Raw genomic sequence first — 17,227 nt, forward strand, 5'->3', positions numbered from 1 at the left:
ACACTAATCACAGCTTGTTTGTAAGTGTTTGGGAACTGCTTCCCCAGATGGAGGAAGAAAGGAAGAGCTCCTTTTTCTTAATCTTCACCCTGCAGTGTGAAGAATTCCCTTTTCTCTGGGCCTGAGCCTCATGGTTGGGTTTGTCTCCTGAACAAATGCTGCTTCTTAAAGCTTTACTTTGGGGAGCTTTGGTTGTAGTGTCTGGTACTCATATAGATAAATGACTTGGCTGAGAGCAGAGATATATTCAAGTGTTTGGAGATGAGATGGTATTGATATGCTACACAGATTTCATCACATATAGCATCTATTTACCTGCACATCAGACAAGTCCCACTGCTATCCCTTCTTCTCTGGAATAGACTGAAGTTTTGAAGGCAAAGCAGCCCCAGAAGTAGAGGCTTGGAGTGTGGTCACCCAGGGGTTGACTTGGCTTTTCTAGAAACAAGCTGACTCTTTCCCCCTCTCTGCTTGCAGGCACTGCAGAAGGACAAGATGGGTGAGGCATACAGCGAAATCAGAATGAAGGGAGAGGTGAGTTTTAATTTCCTTCCTGGTGAAATTTTTCCCAGGATGAAAAATCTTTCATTGCTGCTCCCTTACAGAGCAGCAGTCCTGGCTGCACACAGCCCCTTGCATGGGCAGTGTCCTTGTTGCACAGCACCTACAGGCACAGCTGGGAGCGGTTTCCTGTAGTAACCATTTCAGTGCAGCAGCAGGACAGACACGTAGCTCTGGTCTTAGAAAAGCCATAAACCCAGGTGGAGATCAGGCAGCTTTGTCCCACTGGCATTACAAACGCCAGCAGCGTCCCCGGGTGCGCTGAATAACGTCAGCAGAAAACATTCCAACTTTTGGACAGAAAACTCTGCTGGCTGCCCTGGCTGAGTGGGCAGAGGGCCTGAGATGGGTGAGGAGTAGCTGAAGGAGTGTCTGTTGTCAAGTGCTGCAATGTCTGTGGCCCAGCAACTCGCAGTAGCTGAGCATGTTCCTCCAGAGCAATTTGGAGCTGGAGGTTCACCATTCCCCCTCCATGGGGGGAACATCCATGCTGAGCCTGGATGGCATTACAGGCACAGGAAACCACGTGTGAGCTCCTCCTCGGGCCTGCCTTCAGATAAGGAACGGGGGACACATTCTCCTTCCCCCAGCTCCCCTCTCAAACATTTAGGAAGGTACACACCAGTCGTATCTCCAGCTACAGCAAATGGACAGGTTTTGCTCTGTGTACAAACTGCTGGGGGAGGGGAGCTTGTGTTGAAAACAAACCATCTGGGGACACTTGTTTATGGCAACATGAAAAATTGCTCTGACCTACAGAGGTTCTATATTATGTCAAAATGTCATATATATATATATATATATATAACCTTTCATTTCCTCCTGAAACATGAAAAAAGGGGCATTTCAAAGCAAGGTTTAGTGCTGAGAAATGCTGAAGTAACACTGACATTTAATCCCCTCCCCTTTTATGTTCTGATGCCCCTTTGCCATAGTCAAGCTCTGTTCATGAGCTATGGGTCTATAAAGTTGCACTGTGTTTTTATGAATGTTTCTGTTCCTGGAGGGATGAGAACACCAAAACCCGTGTCCCATTCTAGATATATGATCATTTAAGAGGTTGCTGCAATTGTAACTGTAGCAGGCACTACTCCTTGCCACATGTTTTTGATAGTCTAATACTAAATAGTCAGTGTCTATAGGAATGCCTCCAAATCTCTATACATCTGATAAATCAAAGGAATAGCAGCATTGTAACAGTATGACAGGAAAATATGTCAGCAAACCAAAATAATTTCCTTTTACTTCCAACCCTATTTTCTCCTTCAGAGCCCTTGCAGCATGTCTGGGCTGGTCCAGACTCAGCAGGTGTTTTCCCTTTTGTGAAGAGCAGGTCCAGGCCAAGCACAGCTGCCAACCCTCAGTACAGGACGGGGGAAGTCAGGGGGTTCTTTATTTTTGCATGATAAGGAAAAACACCCATTAATCTGTGCTTGTTTTTCTTTCCCATAGCAGCAGAGGCGGCGAGGCAAAGGCAATGAAGGTGTCTACCAGGTAGGTAACACGTCCAGCAGCTGCTCCCCTCATCTGTCTTCATGGGTTAATTGTAGCCTGTAGTTACATGTCCAACTGCACTGTCAGTGGGATGTGATGGAACAGAGCTTTCAAAGCATCTTTCTGAGGGCAGTTTCTGAGATTCAGGGCAAAGACCACACTGATGGCACTTTGATAAAGTGGCTGCACATTCCAAACGCACCTGCTGCCCTCGTAGGAACCATTTCCATGGTCCTGCACCTCGGAGAAGCACCTTTTGACTGTGGCAGACGATGCACAGAGTTCTGCCTCCAAACTGTTTAGTGCTTAAATGGAAACCTTCAGGTTGCCAAGCAGCTGTTGTAACTCAAGGCATCAGTGGTTCAGGGCCCCTCGCTATGGCACAGAGCACAGGCTGCTCAGCACCTCCAGTCCCTTGGTGCACTGGGAGGGGGTTCAGTGTTGCACACACCTGACAAAGGGCAAGGAGTCCCTCAGTGAGGCCTTAGCTGGGTCACCAGGCATAATTGTTCCAAAATGCATTTTACTTTCTGTAGAAGCCTGTACATTGCCACTGACGTCTCAAGATGACAAAAATACAGTACATACAAAAAAGTTCTTCGGGTGCAGCACATGCCAGGGAGCTTTCCTGTAACATGGTGATTCTGCAGCTAAAGACACCTTTCTTCAAGCCCAGCTCTACTGAGATATCACAGGAGCCTGATAAGAAGCACCAGCCTCCCAGTGTTCTCAGTACACCACTAAATATTCATAGCAGGGAAGTGAAGGGTAGCTGGAAGTTTTACAAGCAGGCACCAGGTGCCTCAGTAGATCCTGTCTGTTGGAAGCCCCAGTTCCCTCTGCTCTGGAAGGCTCCTGGGCTGACCTGCAACTCTGCTACATCTTCTACTGCCTTGCTCTTGGAGCAGCTGTTCCCATTGCTGCCACAGGGATCTGTAACACACAGGTCACAGCTGACTCACCAGAGCAGGCTGGCAGGAAAAGGACTCCTGGAGTGGCAGGAGGGGATGTGAGGGGATGCTTCCCAGGGTTCACAGCCATCTGAAGCTTTGCTGCCAACTTACTTACCTAGAGTTGCATCTGACTTCCTTTCCAAATCAAAGAGAAGTCCAGAGAACAAAGTTCACGATTTGATGTCTTCATTTTGTTACCCTACTTCACTCCAGCATCAGTTAGGTCTTAATAATATGCAAATAAAATGCACTCTAATCTTCATAACCAGTTAGGATGAGCTGCTGTACTTCATATGTTCATAACAGTCATTCAGGATGTACCTTGCCTTCAAGTGAGTGACAGGTAGCTACTGGCACTGTCCAAAATCTATGGAATCACTCATTTTCTCTGCGGGGGAAAAAAAAAAAAATCAGAATTATGCTACAGAGCCCCTGTTGCCCCATGGCTGGCCAGTCAGCACTGAGGTAAATTTTAGGGAGAACTCGTCCTTCACCTGTTTTTCTCTTTTTCAGGGACTCAGCGCAGCCACCAAGGACACTTACGACGCTCTTCAAATGCAGGCTTTGCCCCCCCGCTAAGTGGGAGTCACAGAGGGGATGGGCAAAAAGGAGAGATGCCCACAGGCTCTGGGGGGGAGAGGAGGGGAAGCCTTTTTCATCCCACACAAGCACTGCGTGTTTTCTCTGTGCAATAACCTGCTTTGGGTGGTGCACAGAGGGAGTGTGTCTGGGGTTGTCCAGTCCCTTCTCCCTTTCCTCCTGAATCATGCAACTGCAAAGCTTTTGCTATTAAAATGTACATATCTGTAAAGTTGTTTCCAGTAATAGTGGTTATTAGGCTGATTTTCTTTTTGGGGTTTTTCTGGGGTTTTTTTTGGTAAGGTTTGTGTTGTGGGACCAGACCACACCTTCTAACAAACACAGCTGTTTCCACAGCTCTTCCTTGCCTTGCAGGGGTATCATGACATGTAACTATTGTTTCATTGCATTTAAACAACTTGTGAAGATAGGGCTGTAGTTATTTCCTGTGGAATTTATCTTAAGACTGACACTTTTTACTTTAAATTTGCCTTTAAAAAACTGCTTCAGTTTTTACAAAACTGCTCCAGATTACTTTTTTTTCCCTTTAATTGTAAAAAGTCACATGATGTTAGTGTAGTGCAGGACAGAGGCTGACTGGCAACATTTCAACATGAAGAAAATGAGCAGTGAGCTCCCAGAAAAGATCAAGCAATGGCACTGCCACTCAGCCAGCACTTGGAGCTAAATATGAGCCAGGTAATCTGCAGGAGAGACTTCTCAAAAGGCAGAAGATGATACCCCTGTTACAATGAAAACAAGGAGAATGGACTCCCATATATCACTTCTGGGCGACAGAAACGGTATAAAAGCCAACGTAAATCCAGTTTCCAGACCAGTCTATCATCAGGTTACCTCTAAAAGATGCAGGTGTGATTCCTAAGATGTTCTAGGTCAATAATGCAATGTGCTTTTGATGAATTAATAAAGGCAGTGGCAGCCCTGTGTGTGCAGGGAACAGCTGTGAGAAGGGCCTGAGCTCGTGACCTGCCAGGTTCAGCCCGGCTGAACCGACCTGCACCCAGCAGCATCATCTCCCAGGGAGGCTGAGGAGGACAATATTCCAACAGGAGCTTCTAAACACATCCTGAGCAGCGGGATGGGGTTTTGGAAAAATGCCCCAAGCCCAAGTATAAAAGGGACACTCACCTCCTGCTGCTGCAACCTCAGTTTTGCCTGTGACTTAAAAGGCTGCACAATGACACCTGCAAGAACTCAGCCAAGGACAAAAACAGCCCAGCAAAACAAATCCTGTTTTACCTCAGGTCAGGAGCTGACCAGCTCATTTTGTCAGTCTTCACAGAAGAAGCAGAGCTAAAGCAAGACTGTGGGAACAAAAGTTCTGCCTGGATGAAGTCTCGTCTTCTTTTCAGGGACTGGGTGGGTTAGCAGCAGAAAAACTTTTTGAAGTTGCTGCTGTGCAAGTGACAAGGTTGTTTTACATCTTCAGCAGTAAAACTGTACCTGCAGTAGGTGCTTGTAGCTTCTAAAGAATATTTCCAATAAATTAGAGCAAAAAAAAAGTAAACTGAGAGATGGTAACGAGTATTTCTTGGAAAAAAAAACCCAAATTCCTAGATCCCTTACTGTTCTTCTGCAATGACAAGAAAAATCTGAGAGAAGTGGGTCATACCTCAGCCAGCTGACCTGAAAATTACAGTAAAGTTACTACTACAAAACACCAATGCAAGAACAAACAGTACTGAAAACAGTTTTCTCTTTTTAAATAATCACAACCCTATCTGCAAGATGTAGAAATCACAAGTTCTGGCAGCCATAAAATACCAACGACTAAACAATAGGAATGAAATTCCCTAGGGGAAAAAAATATCACCTTTATGCTCTTTATATATATATATATATATATATATAAATAAATGGGTATCTTGACTCAAAAGCATCCAACACTTGTTTCAGGGACACTCGCCATAGGTGTGAGCTGAGTCTCCTCTTTGCCTTCAGGAAGCAACTGGAGATGTTTCTGCTTTTAGGAGAGGAGCTGATAAATAAGAGAAGTAGCAGAAAAGCTTCAAGCAGAGTGCAAAAAACCTGTTCTGTCTCCTCCACTTTGAGACAAAGGGCACGAAGGACCAATCTTCTGGCCCACTGTGATCCATGGGGGGGAAGGGGAATCCACCTCCCCCAGTACATTCAAAAACTACAAACAAGTGCATACATGTTAAAACACTTGGAAAATGGTTTAATGATGTTTACAACAGAAATTAACTGTACAATTACAGTAAGTTTAATATATATAAAAAATTACAGCAGACAAATGCATCTACACAAAATCTACCTTTTCATTCTGATTTACTGTAATCTACACAATCTCTCAATGCCCACAGCTATCTGTAGGCAACCACTGGGAAAATAATAATAATAATATAATAATAATAATAATAATAATTATAAAGGACATCTTTAAAGAGACAGCATTTCGCCTTCCTCCTCACCCTTAGTGTGATCAGCAAGGTTTTGAAATGTGTGGGACTCTCACATTTCAGTCTCAAGAAAAGCTTGGGTTGGGTTTGGGTAGGGTACTCCCACATGGCCCTTGATTTCAAGTGTTCTGCTGACCTCAAGTGTATATAAATGCAGTGTATGAGGAAGGGCAAGAGAAAAAAAAACAACCTCCCAGCCAGTGTAAGCAGGCAGCTGCACAGAGCAGTGAAACCATTAGGACCGAAAACTTGCCTTATTTAGGGGAAAAAAAAAAAGCAAAAAGGGACTGCCCAGATGCTCCAGACATTCACAAATCTTCATCTCTTTGGAAACTATAACCAGATTTAGAAGAAAGGGCTTGGTTTTCCACTCTCAATTCTTCATACAAAGGGGTACTTTTCAAACTAACATGTTAAATATTTTATTTTTTTTTAAATAAAATTTAAGCAACTTCCTCTTTGGCCCATCCCTTAAAAACAGTGAAAACCCCTTTACACTGAGAAAGAACCTCAGGTCAATGGGGGGAAAAAAAAAAGAACATGCTGTCTCTTTAAAAACAAAGAAAGAATCCCAGTTGGGAGCGGCCATCAGTGAAAATGCAATCCAAATTGGCGGTCTGGTGGAAATTCCTCATGGAATATTATGTACAGTTTAAAAACCCTTTGCAGTTGGTTTTTTTTCTTTTTATTATTTATGAACACCTAGGCAGTGAAAACTGTTATGTTAATACATACATAGACACACCCAAAACATACAAAAATACTATTATTTCAAACTACTAAGAATAGGACAAGTTCAGTTATCTCCATGCTATGACTTTAAGAGCATTACACTGAAACAAACAAGAATTTAAACGACAATTTTTTAATATCCCAGAAATATACCAAAATATACATCTAAGCTTTGGAATTACTGAGGTTAGACTAATGCAAGTGCTGGGTAATCGTACTTAATACACAAGTCTAAGGTTCTGCAGGAAAGAAATTATCTTTGGTATCTGCATCAGGCTAATAATATTAACATTTGGATTTTGCTTTGGGATAGAGCTTGTATGACCCTAGAACCAAACACCCCCCAATCAACTGAGATTAAAAAGATCCATGTAAAAAGTTCCTCCATTTGCAATCCCCCCCCAAAAGTTAAAAAGTCACAGGCATCTACCTAGCATAAAAGGTTGAGAAATACAATGCATAGTTGCACAGTGGTGCTGCAAAAATAAAAAGAAATCTAGAAAAAAGGAACTAGAGGAGAAATGAAAAGCTGCTTCTTCTTCTTTCAGGGATTTCTCACAACAGGACAGCCTCTTCCAAGCAGTGAAGGGGGGGGGGAAGCTCAGAAGTGCACCTCAGCGTGTATTAATCAACATCACCCAGCCCCCAGAGGGTTAAAGCACCCAGCAGAGCAGCCAATCCTGCACCCAAGTCTTCAGCTCCTCAACCCACCTGCGAAGCCCGCCCCCCCCCGGGCCGCCCCCTCCCAGGGCCTGCGCCCCAGATTTCACCCTGGAGCAGGGAATTTCTTCCTGGGGTGTTTCGGAGCCCCGGGCTGGCAGAGACCCTTGCCCTGGCCAGACCGGCCTCACAGATGGGCTTGGTGCTGAAGACGCCCTTTGTCTTTGGTTTGTTTGTTTGTTTTGAGTTTATACAATCATTAGGAAATCTTTGGTTTTGGCTGGAAATTTTAAAAGAACAAAACAAAACAAAGAAACCGCCCCCTCCCGACTTATAGCAGCCACCGTGACCTGACAAAGCTTCTCTTTCCCATGGGGGTAGGGGAACTACATTCAAATAAAGATGGACCGGGTTAAGGATGCAGCTTCTGGCCAGGTTGGGGAGTGGGGGAAGGGATACAGGATTGTCAAATAATAAAGAAGAAAATTAAATATTTGGAGATTTCTATTTTTTTTTCCTTTGTTTTTGTTTTTTTTTTTTTTTTTTTGGTCATGTTAAAAAGTGAGTAGCATGTACGCAGCACTGGGCTGAGAGTGCCTCGGGGCCCTGGAGTTCAGTGTGGCCCCGGGGTGGGAAAAGGCAGCGCGGGGTGGCCCTTTTCCCCAGAGAGAGGAGGAGAGGGGGTGGATATTCACAGACTAATCAAGAGGACCCCTTGTAACCAAAGGAAATAAGATAAGATTGCAATTTGCCCTCACTTTGCAGTAGCTTTTAAGCAGCGACATTCAGAGGCGTTAGGGGGTCACCTCCCCAGGTTGCAGGTCACGGGGTGCTATAGGCCAGAGTTCAGTGTTAATCAAAGGAGGAAGGGCAGACTTGGCAACTCTGTGGGGTTTGGAGAAAGTTAAAGCAAGTTACTCAGTTACGAGTTAGAAATGAGGTATACGACAGCTCCTGTACCTGTGGCGGATAAACACCCCACACCTACTCACACCTAGCCTTAGACACTACCACAGAGGAAGGAAATGGAACAACAGCACTGGCGGGGACGCAGAAGCTCCTGCCCAGGTCCTTCCCAAGGACCGCCGGCACACGAGGCGCCCCAGGGGCCCAGTGCTGCTCCAGCCCTCGCCAAGCCACCCGAGGGGGGCTCTGCAGCGGTCCCTTCCCTTCCCCGGCTCGCAGGGAGGCGCAGTCCGGCCCCCCGGGAACTCGCGGGGAGCGGCCCTGATCTCCAAGTCTTTCGCTTTGCGTTTCCCCCTCGGACTCGCTCAGGTGCAGGGAGCACCGGGGTCACAGAGGCCGACACACGCAGAGTGAACGGGGGAAGAACTAAAGGTTTTGTCTCAACTGCCTTGTTCTCAGGACACCGTCACGGGTGCTCTTGTTCCTAAATTGTTTCCCAAGGGGGTTGTGCGATCTCCACGATTTGCCCCTTGGCGTGCCATTCCCGAGGTCTCAGGATTCCTACTGTTCAATAATTTCAGGTCTTTAAAGCACCTCAACGTGCCGGCTTTGAACGCGCACAAAGTTACGACATTCAGGGAATGGGGCTTCAGTAGCTGCTGCTACAAAATTCAGCAAAGGCAGTGTGAATCCTGAAGTGGGGCCTACAACAGATAAGACAATTTTGGGAGGAAAGGGGAAACTAACGTGATAAATTAAGTATCTTACGGTATTATGTAAAGCTCTGCCGGAGAATATTCACCAGCAGACCAACACAGATTTAAGACAGATCAGCATTTTGGTCTGAGCTACTTGACAATGTCCTGTTTGGTAGAGAGATGAAATAAGGCAGAGGGGGTATTGTTCCAGTTCTGGGGCTGAGCCTCAGCAGCACTAAGGAACGCCAAAGGGTATCATCTTCCCTCGCCTCCCACAAGCTGTTTCATTTCCTTCCTCAGATTTGTTTTCCATAAAGCACACCTTGTTTTCCACTTCTTTTGTTCCAAGTGCTCTTTTCTTTGAGAAGTCATTTCTTCAATATCCCTATTACCTATCTATAAATCTAACTAGCTCTTTGAAAAGTCACACAATATTAATACCACTTTTACATAATGTCAGAACAACAATTCTATTAGTAAAGCTTTCAGTGAAGTTCTGCAACCCGATTGGTGTCCGGAGGAAGAGTAGCTGGACAACTCGCCTCTCCCCCTTCCTCCCTCCCTTTCTTCACAAGAGCTCACCAAGTTCACTGATAAAACAGCTCAGCCCAATAATAGCACAATACATGAACATGTACAAGGCTGCTTTGGGGAGCAAAGAAAGGAGTCTTCAAGGTCCCTCCCTTAAGAGAAAGACCATATGCAAAAGCTGTTGAACAGACTCTGACCTTGGACTACACTGCTTCCACATTTGAAGGAAAGAAACAGTTTTCCCTGACTGTATCCCAACATCAGCCTAAGACCTGCAGCACTGGGCAAACCCCACATACTGTTTGTCTTCACAGAGCCAAAGCAACTCTGTGCAGAAAAGGTGGGAGTACCCGAAAGAGATGAGGTCCTTAGAGAAAGGGACACTGACCCAAAGCTCAAAAAACCCCCACCCAGCTTCTCCTCTTACCCGCTCTGAGAACAGCAGAGCTGACAACTTATCAGTGCCTTTGGTTCCCTACGAGGCCACTGGGAATTCTCCCGCCCCAGTGGAGTTGAGCTCCTTTAGAAACCCACCTCTCTGGATCACCGCACACAGCCAGGCGCACACACGCACTCGCACACACACCCACGCACACCCCTCCCCTCTTCCCCTGCTCCATCAGCCTGGAAGGGAAACGGGAAGGGAGCCTTGGAGTCCGGTCGGAGTGGGCTGTGACGCCCTTCCCAAGGCAACAACCACTCGCTCTTCTGCTACTCCCAGCGCAACACCAAGACATAGGCCAGGAGAACGACCCACTCCCTCGCCAACAACACCTCAAAGCTCCTCTCCCACAACCGTCTCACAGTATTTCAACCCTTTCAGGCAGACCAGCCAGGTGTTAGGAGTAGGTTAGCTTTCACCTCTCAGTTTGGTTTTTTCTTTCATAGTTTTTGGTCTAGACAGGATTAGCATTGCTATTAGAAAAGGAAGTGTTTAAAAAGTTTTCCACCTATTATCAAGCACTACAAGCCCTACATTCAGTAACAAGACAAGGGGGATAAAAGGAACCTGTTTCACTTTTGCTCTCCCAGATAAGATTAAGATGCGACAACCATTCTTGTCCCTTCCCGAAGTTAAACACAACGGACCCAGTTCAGCTCTGGAGCAACTCAACTGGAACGGATTTACACCACTGAGGTTGACTCTAACCCAGTACAGCCATCTCCTTTCCCCCGAGCCTCCCAGGTACGTGTTGCCTCATCTTTAGATCCCAGCGAAGGGCAAGGAAAGGCCAAGAGGGAGGGAAGTGTGCGCACACTCGAAAGGACCCTGAACAGCAACCCCATCAGTAACCTGCATGCCACCACGTGCTGTGCTGCAGATTAGACCACAGATAAACCAACCAAACAACAATCCCAAACCCAGGAGCGACAAAATGTTTCCTTTGGCAAGACAGATACAAGGAAAAAAATTCATGAGCAAACATTTTCCTTCTAACACAGTCAAACCCCCCTTCTCTGCCCCCAACATCCACCCACCCCCACCCGACCCTATAAAGTTGTAACCTATAAACAGGATCTCAAATACATACAGCATAATCATGTTTATCAATCATAATAAACATCAGTTCAACTAAACTCTACAGCTAGAATTATCTCCACTATTTATAAAGTTTGCTTTTCTCTTCTGATTTTTTTCAGTTTAAAACCAGTTCTGCGACAATGCTAAGCTATGCTGAGGTATTTTATGAAGGTGCCAGAAGCCAGCTGCTACCCACAAGTATTGTTCTCAGAGCTGTATGGTGCTACCTTTTGCTGAGGGAAGATGGGGAAGGGACACGGAGGGAGAAGGGAGGAGGGAAGGGGGCCCAGATTATTCCAGTTATGGACGGTTCTTAGCAGGGTATCACTGACGGAGTTAAAAGCAGCCCCGAGACAAAGCTCAGTAGTTGCTCTGGGTTTAGGAATTCGGTCAGAAAAGAAGTACCTGATACGTTCTGCATGCTGACCTTATTTGTCTACTTGACTAAAAGATGTCTTTTCTCCCACAGTGAAACTATTTCTAATCACAGTGCAGTCTTCCTAACAGCATCCCATGGGGGTAAAAGGACTATCCTGGGAGAAGTGGCAGACAGATCCAATAAAAATAGATAAGCTGAAAAAAATACCAAGTTTTTTTTCCATGTGTTACTTCGTGTGTTCATGTGTGAAGATATGCAAGCAGGGGAACTGCTTTTCATCATTCCAAAAGCACTGAAACTGCTTGCACTGACACAGAGGGAACCAGGTACCTTTCAGATCACAGAGATATGAACATTTTAAGAAACGGCAAACCATGACCCAGCAACTTTTCCACAAATCCTCCTCCGTCAAATATCTTTGAAGTATTTTAGGAGACTTCCCTGCCGGAAAGAAGAGGAAAAACTCACAAGCAGCAACAGGAGGTTCAATGACTGAAAAGGTTAGAACTTGTGCAAGGCAGGTATCTTGAATTCTGTATTGCTATAGTACTTTGGGAGGGACAGGTAAGATGTACTGGTTGCAAAAATAAAAAGGAATTTGAGTTGGCTGTGTGAGAACACAGTGGGGGCAGCAGGCCAGCTTACTCCTTTGGTAACACTCCACCCTGGACAACAGTCAGGTGTACATCCAACAGGGATACCCAGGCCCTGGGGATAAACATGCTTTAACCATTTCGAGCAGAACATGAATAGGGAACAGTGATTCTTCATCAAGTTAACACGGCAATAAATAGATCGAAATTTTAAGCTTCCAGTTGGAAAACAAGTATCATTGAAAGCTCAGAGCAGATGTCTGTCCTAAAGCACTCTAATGATCATGAGAAGCTACTTGTTTCTCTAAGATCATTTTGTATAGTAAACCTTTATCTAAGAAAATATTAATATTTAAGTTAATTCAGATGTCGTTTTAGGTTTAATATCTGTGATATGATTCCAGCTGTAACGGTTGTGCTGCTCCGCTTGTAACAAAAAAAAAAGGGAATTTCTGTTTTAAAGAATGTTACTTTACAGGAATGTGGACAGAGTTAGGGAATTAACACTCCTGCATCCTTTACTAACTCGATTGCAGAAATGTGTCAACACAGTGGCATTTAAACATTAGGTCATAGTTCCAAGAGAAGTGTATATGTACATACACACCATCTCAGAGTAACATGATAAAAATGTACTTAGACTAACATATACTGTACAGTAACTCAGAAACAAAATAAATCCTCTTAAGGAGGTTTAAACACACAGATGTAACTACTGTAAGCAGCCACATCTCTGTGTACTTTCTATGGGTTGTTCATAAATCATTCTGTGGTGACTATTGTGTTCTCAGGAGATCAAGTGTGCTAAAGCCAAAGTGTGCTAAAGCAAAACATGTTTTTCTTAACATCAGAAAAAAATGTCATCACCAGGCTACACCTCCTCCCGAAGCCATTTTCTAAATTATTCTTGACCTTCTGCATTTGTGCCTCTGTAAATGTTTTGCTTTCTGAGCTAACTGTTCTCATCCGTAACGAGAGAGTTTTTCACCTTCTCTTTTCCTGCACGTGTCCCGTGACATGATTGTGACTATGAAAAGCAACCCTCTCACCTTTAAATACAGGGACATGGAGCTCTGAAAAAGAGATGCTATTATCCTTTTCCAACAACACTATCAAATTCCTTCTGATCATATTTACTGGGCCTTGTATACAACTGTTATTGTTTCTTTTCAGAGGCATCAATTTCTGCTGCCAGCATGATTATGATTTAAAAGGAAACTTCTGCTAAGTTATAGTACGTGATCTCATATTTTCATGCTCTGAAGGAACACATATGCTCTAACTAGGCAGATGTACATTCCCTGCCAATCTGATTTCCATATTTCACCAAAACGCCAGAGGTAGCCAGAATCCACAAGGAAAAACACTGATAGGGACAAAAAGCAGGCTCCAGGAACAACAGTCAGTCAGTCACAGGGATGTTTTAGGACAATGAATCAGAGCACACTGGCAATGGATGCCATGGGATATGTGCTGTTTGGGTAATATGTCAGCTTTTGCAAGCAAAACCAGGCTCTTTCTTGGATATGTGGTTACTGAGTTTCCAGTTTCTCTCAGAAAAAGACTTGCTAAGAAATTCCCTGGAATCTGGGCCCCAGAGAGGGTGATGGGGTAGAGAGGAGGAGGGTAAGGGGGTATAAGGTGCTCACACCAAAGCCATGTGACCAATGCAAAGGTAGTCAGGAAAAAAAGCAGATTTTTATAATAAATAAACCATCCAAGCTGCATTAGTGTTCCAGATATGTACTCAACAAGACCCTCTCCCAACCACAAACCAGCAAGAATGGGACATGAAAACTCATTCAGACAGCTAATGGCACAGTCTCTTTGAACTTTGGAGAGAGGATTTTCCACTGATTTAAGGCCCACCTTTCTTTGTGTTTCCTAGATATATGCAAGGACCATGACCCCCCACCCCACCACAAAACCCTTAGGGAGAAGAGGATACACTGGAGAAAAGACCAGGAGTATCCTCCCTTTAACAAAAAAAGCTTCCTGATAAATTGTACTTTTGCACAGGCATTGGAAGTAAGCAGGAACTTTCAGAGCCAGGAACCAACGCTATAGCTGCAGTTTTCCCCATCCTCTTACTTCACTGAAGACAAGTCCCAAGGACTTGGCATTCCTTTGGTAGAAACTATAGTCCATGCTATGGCCTCCAGGCAACATAGTGGGTACCAGCATCTCCTCTTCTACTTTTCCCCTGCCTCCCTGAAGCTCACCCAGCTATATCTGTTACTGCTCTGAAGACATTACTGTGGGCCATTTCCACTTTTGCAGTATTATTCATAGCCCTAAAAGTCTCCCACACAGCCTGAAGACACAGAGACACATAAAAAACACTTAGATTCATCCACACTGGGGGGGATAAAGGTGGGACCTGTTGGATTAACAATCCTCTGACATCGCCATTCTATTTACACATCAAATAAAAGAAAACAAAATCAAGTTAAGAGTCTGCCCCAAGGATAACACAAATTACCAACCAAAAAAAAAAAAAAAGATTAAAAACAAGCAGCAACTTTTATATAAAATTAATAAAAACAAAAGACAAATGAAAAAGAAATTGTCAGTAGCATCTATCGCCTCTCTGCATCTGAACTGCACTTATACAAACTAGTCCATTAGTACAGCAGCTTGCTAGAAATTGACTTTGGTTCAAGCTTAGTTTTAAAAAAATAAAACATAAAAAAATCAAAAACACATAAGAAACGGTGGACGGACATTTGTTAGTTTCCCTGCTTGCAGTTCACTAGTTTTGAAGTTTTAGGGGTAATTGGTTTAAATATCAGTAAAACAGGAAGGTGGAGAGTTAGAGATGAACAGAGCAAAACCATGGCGGTGGGGGGAGAGATAAGGGGTTCTGCCACTTGAGTGCAAACACAAATCCCACATGCTCAGGTCACAAACCAAAGCATATGCAGAATTTAAAGTTGCTGCCTTCCGGATCTTGGATGAGAAGCTCCAGGATCCCCCTGAATCATCAACATAATGAATATAGCTGCATCAGCTCATTATTTTAGGACACTCTGGTGACAAAAGAAAGGGGGGTGGGTGGGAAAGGGACTCTTCTAATATCCTCACTAGCTAAAAGTAATTTAGTTTTATACACATGGCAGAAACCTTTAAATCCATCAGGAATGGAAAGTTCCAAGTGAACTGCATTGCAGTGATCCAGTCTTCTCTTTTGAAAAATCTTTTTTTGTTTTTTTTGGTTCAGATCCCGGATTGTATATACTTAAGAATATACGGCTCTAACTTCTGTGGAGTTCATTACCTCTTCCTCATCCACAAAAACATCCCTTTGCTACACGGATCAGAACCGACCTTGCAAAGGCAGTGACAGTGACAGGCAAGCCCCGACGTGCCGCTCAGAGACGCTTATTCCCGGTTTTACTCAGCGAGCGGCGCCGCAGCTCAGAGACCACGTGAGATGACTCGGCTGTGTGCAAAGCCCCAGAGCTGTGCTGGCATCAACAACGGCAACTTCTGCTCCCACATTCTTGGCTTCTGTGTTTGGCAGCCAGAAGCGCTCCTTTACGGGACAATTTTTCCTAAATACGACGTTGGAAGCATCGGAACAGGAATATTGCTATGAACGGGGAGAATCCGACCTTTTGAAATCCCGTGCCAACTCACCTGGTGGGAATTTAGGATTGTAAATGCTGCTTTACATACTGCCAATTAGCCTGGGTAATCTGACTTTTTTTAAACTTTTGTGTGTGCTCTTGCACAGCCAAAGGAAATCACTGGAACAGAAGAGCCATCGCTACGTCGTCACACGACCTGCACTCGGGAGGTCACATCCCGCTCTCTGAAGCAAAAGGAGCCAAGCACACAAAGCTCAGAGCAGAATTTGGCCTTTTTACCCTAATAATTGAGAGAACTGCAGCTCGGAACTAATTCCTACCTCTGCTTGAAGAGCAGAGACCAGCCTGGAAGTTTGCACACAACGATCTCTGCTGCTACACTGAGCCTCCTGCACAAACGATGAACGTAAATCCTTCTGACCCCTACGAGTAGGCATTAGACAAATTCAAGGATGAGGAAACTGTTCAGAACGTTCCCAGAAGATCAGGACAGAAAGTCTATTTGTGCTCCATTCTTCCTCTCCACCCCCTCCCCCACCCTCCCCCTCGTGGTGTGGGAGCTCGCTGAAAATAATCCAGGAGCAAAGACAAACGCGTCCAAACTATATATATAAAAATAATAATAATAATAATCATAATAATAATAATAGAGATACACCAGTAATACAGGCCTGCCTAAATTGTACCAGTTAAGAAAGGAACCCCCAACATGATTGATACGATTATAAACACCTTGTATGACATAATGGCCTGTACAACAGACCTATAAAATGATAATTAAAAAAGAAAGATATTTAGACCAAAAAGAACCAAGAAATCCCCTTCCTATGTTTGAACTGATAACCCACCTTAACTTGTCATTGTGACTGCTGGAAATGATAAGTAGTCCTTTCACTTTTTTTGTGTTTTTGTGGTTTTTTGTTTTTTTGTGGTTTTTTTTTTTTGTTTTTTTGTTTTTTTACATTTTTGGTTAGAAAGTTCTCCGATCCATGAAGCGATCCTGAAAAGACAGTGTTTATTATAAAATTAGGCAAATGTCTGTCCCAGCTTTAAATCCTTCCTGTTTCGCTTTTTTTTTTTTATTATTTTTCTTTTTTTTGTTTGTTTGTTTTTTCCTTCTCTCTCTCTCTCTCTCTCTCTCTCTCTCTCTCTCTCTCGTCCCCAGCAACACGGTGAGAGGATGCCCATCGCATTTTCAGTTTATAAACCCTGCTGGCAGCCAATCCCACCGCACAGTGAAACAGGCTGCTGGCAGCACAGCTCAGCCCGGCTCACTGTGCCTTGGAGGCAGTAGTGGTGGTGGACGTGGCCCCGCTCCCAGAGGCCACCGTGAGGAGAGAGTTCTGGATGGACTCGGCTGAGGTGGAGGTGGCGTGAAGGCTGGCGACTGGTCCAGAGGCCCCTGCGGAGGCTGCAGCTGCAGAGACCAAGCTAACTGGGTTGCTGGTGAGCAGAGAAAGGTTCTGAGGGTTCAGGAACAGAGGGGCAGTTACGATGTTAGGGGTACCTCCAGCATTGGCAAACACCAAGTTTCCAGTTGCATCCAGTGATGTTATTGGAAGAGAGCCACCAGATGCAAGAGCTAAAA

At 44.6% G+C, this 17,227-nt stretch overlaps 2 protein-coding genes across 6 annotated transcripts in view; one reads left to right on the top strand and one right to left on the bottom strand.

The window, feature by feature from the left end:
• The window catches only part of CD247 (CD247 molecule), a gene marked incomplete at its 5' end in the record, with an annotated part of 49,925 nt that extends 46,101 nt beyond the window's left edge, over nucleotides 1-3,824 (top strand). The window contains 3 exon segments of the mRNA XM_027663527.1: nucleotides 478-534; nucleotides 2,014-2,055; nucleotides 3,522-3,824. Of these exon segments, the coding sequence (XP_027519328.1) occupies nucleotides 478-534; nucleotides 2,014-2,055; nucleotides 3,522-3,587 (165 nt within the window).
• The window catches only part of POU2F1 (POU class 2 homeobox 1), a 72,250-nt gene that overhangs the window by 6,915 nt on the left and 48,108 nt on the right, over nucleotides 1-17,227 (bottom strand). For 3 of the 5 annotated variants that reach the window (XM_027663504.1, XM_027663503.1, XM_027663509.1), the window contains one exon: nucleotides 5,767-17,221. The exons of 1 other annotated variant lie outside the window; for it this stretch is intronic. In XM_027663504.1, coding sequence (XP_027519305.1) covers nucleotides 16,911-17,221 — 311 coding nt within the window. In that variant the 3' untranslated portion in view covers nucleotides 5,767-16,910. Of the gene's footprint in view, nucleotides 1-5,766; nucleotides 17,222-17,227 lie in introns of those variants that run through there. One more of the 5 variants, XM_027663506.1, reaches the window with a different exon arrangement.

Source organism: Corapipo altera, unplaced genomic scaffold (assembly GCF_003945725.1).
Source record: "Corapipo altera isolate COAL_440 unplaced genomic scaffold, ASM394572v1 165, whole genome shotgun sequence".
In the NCBI taxonomy this organism is placed as follows: domain Eukaryota; kingdom Metazoa; phylum Chordata; class Aves; order Passeriformes; family Pipridae; genus Corapipo; species Corapipo altera.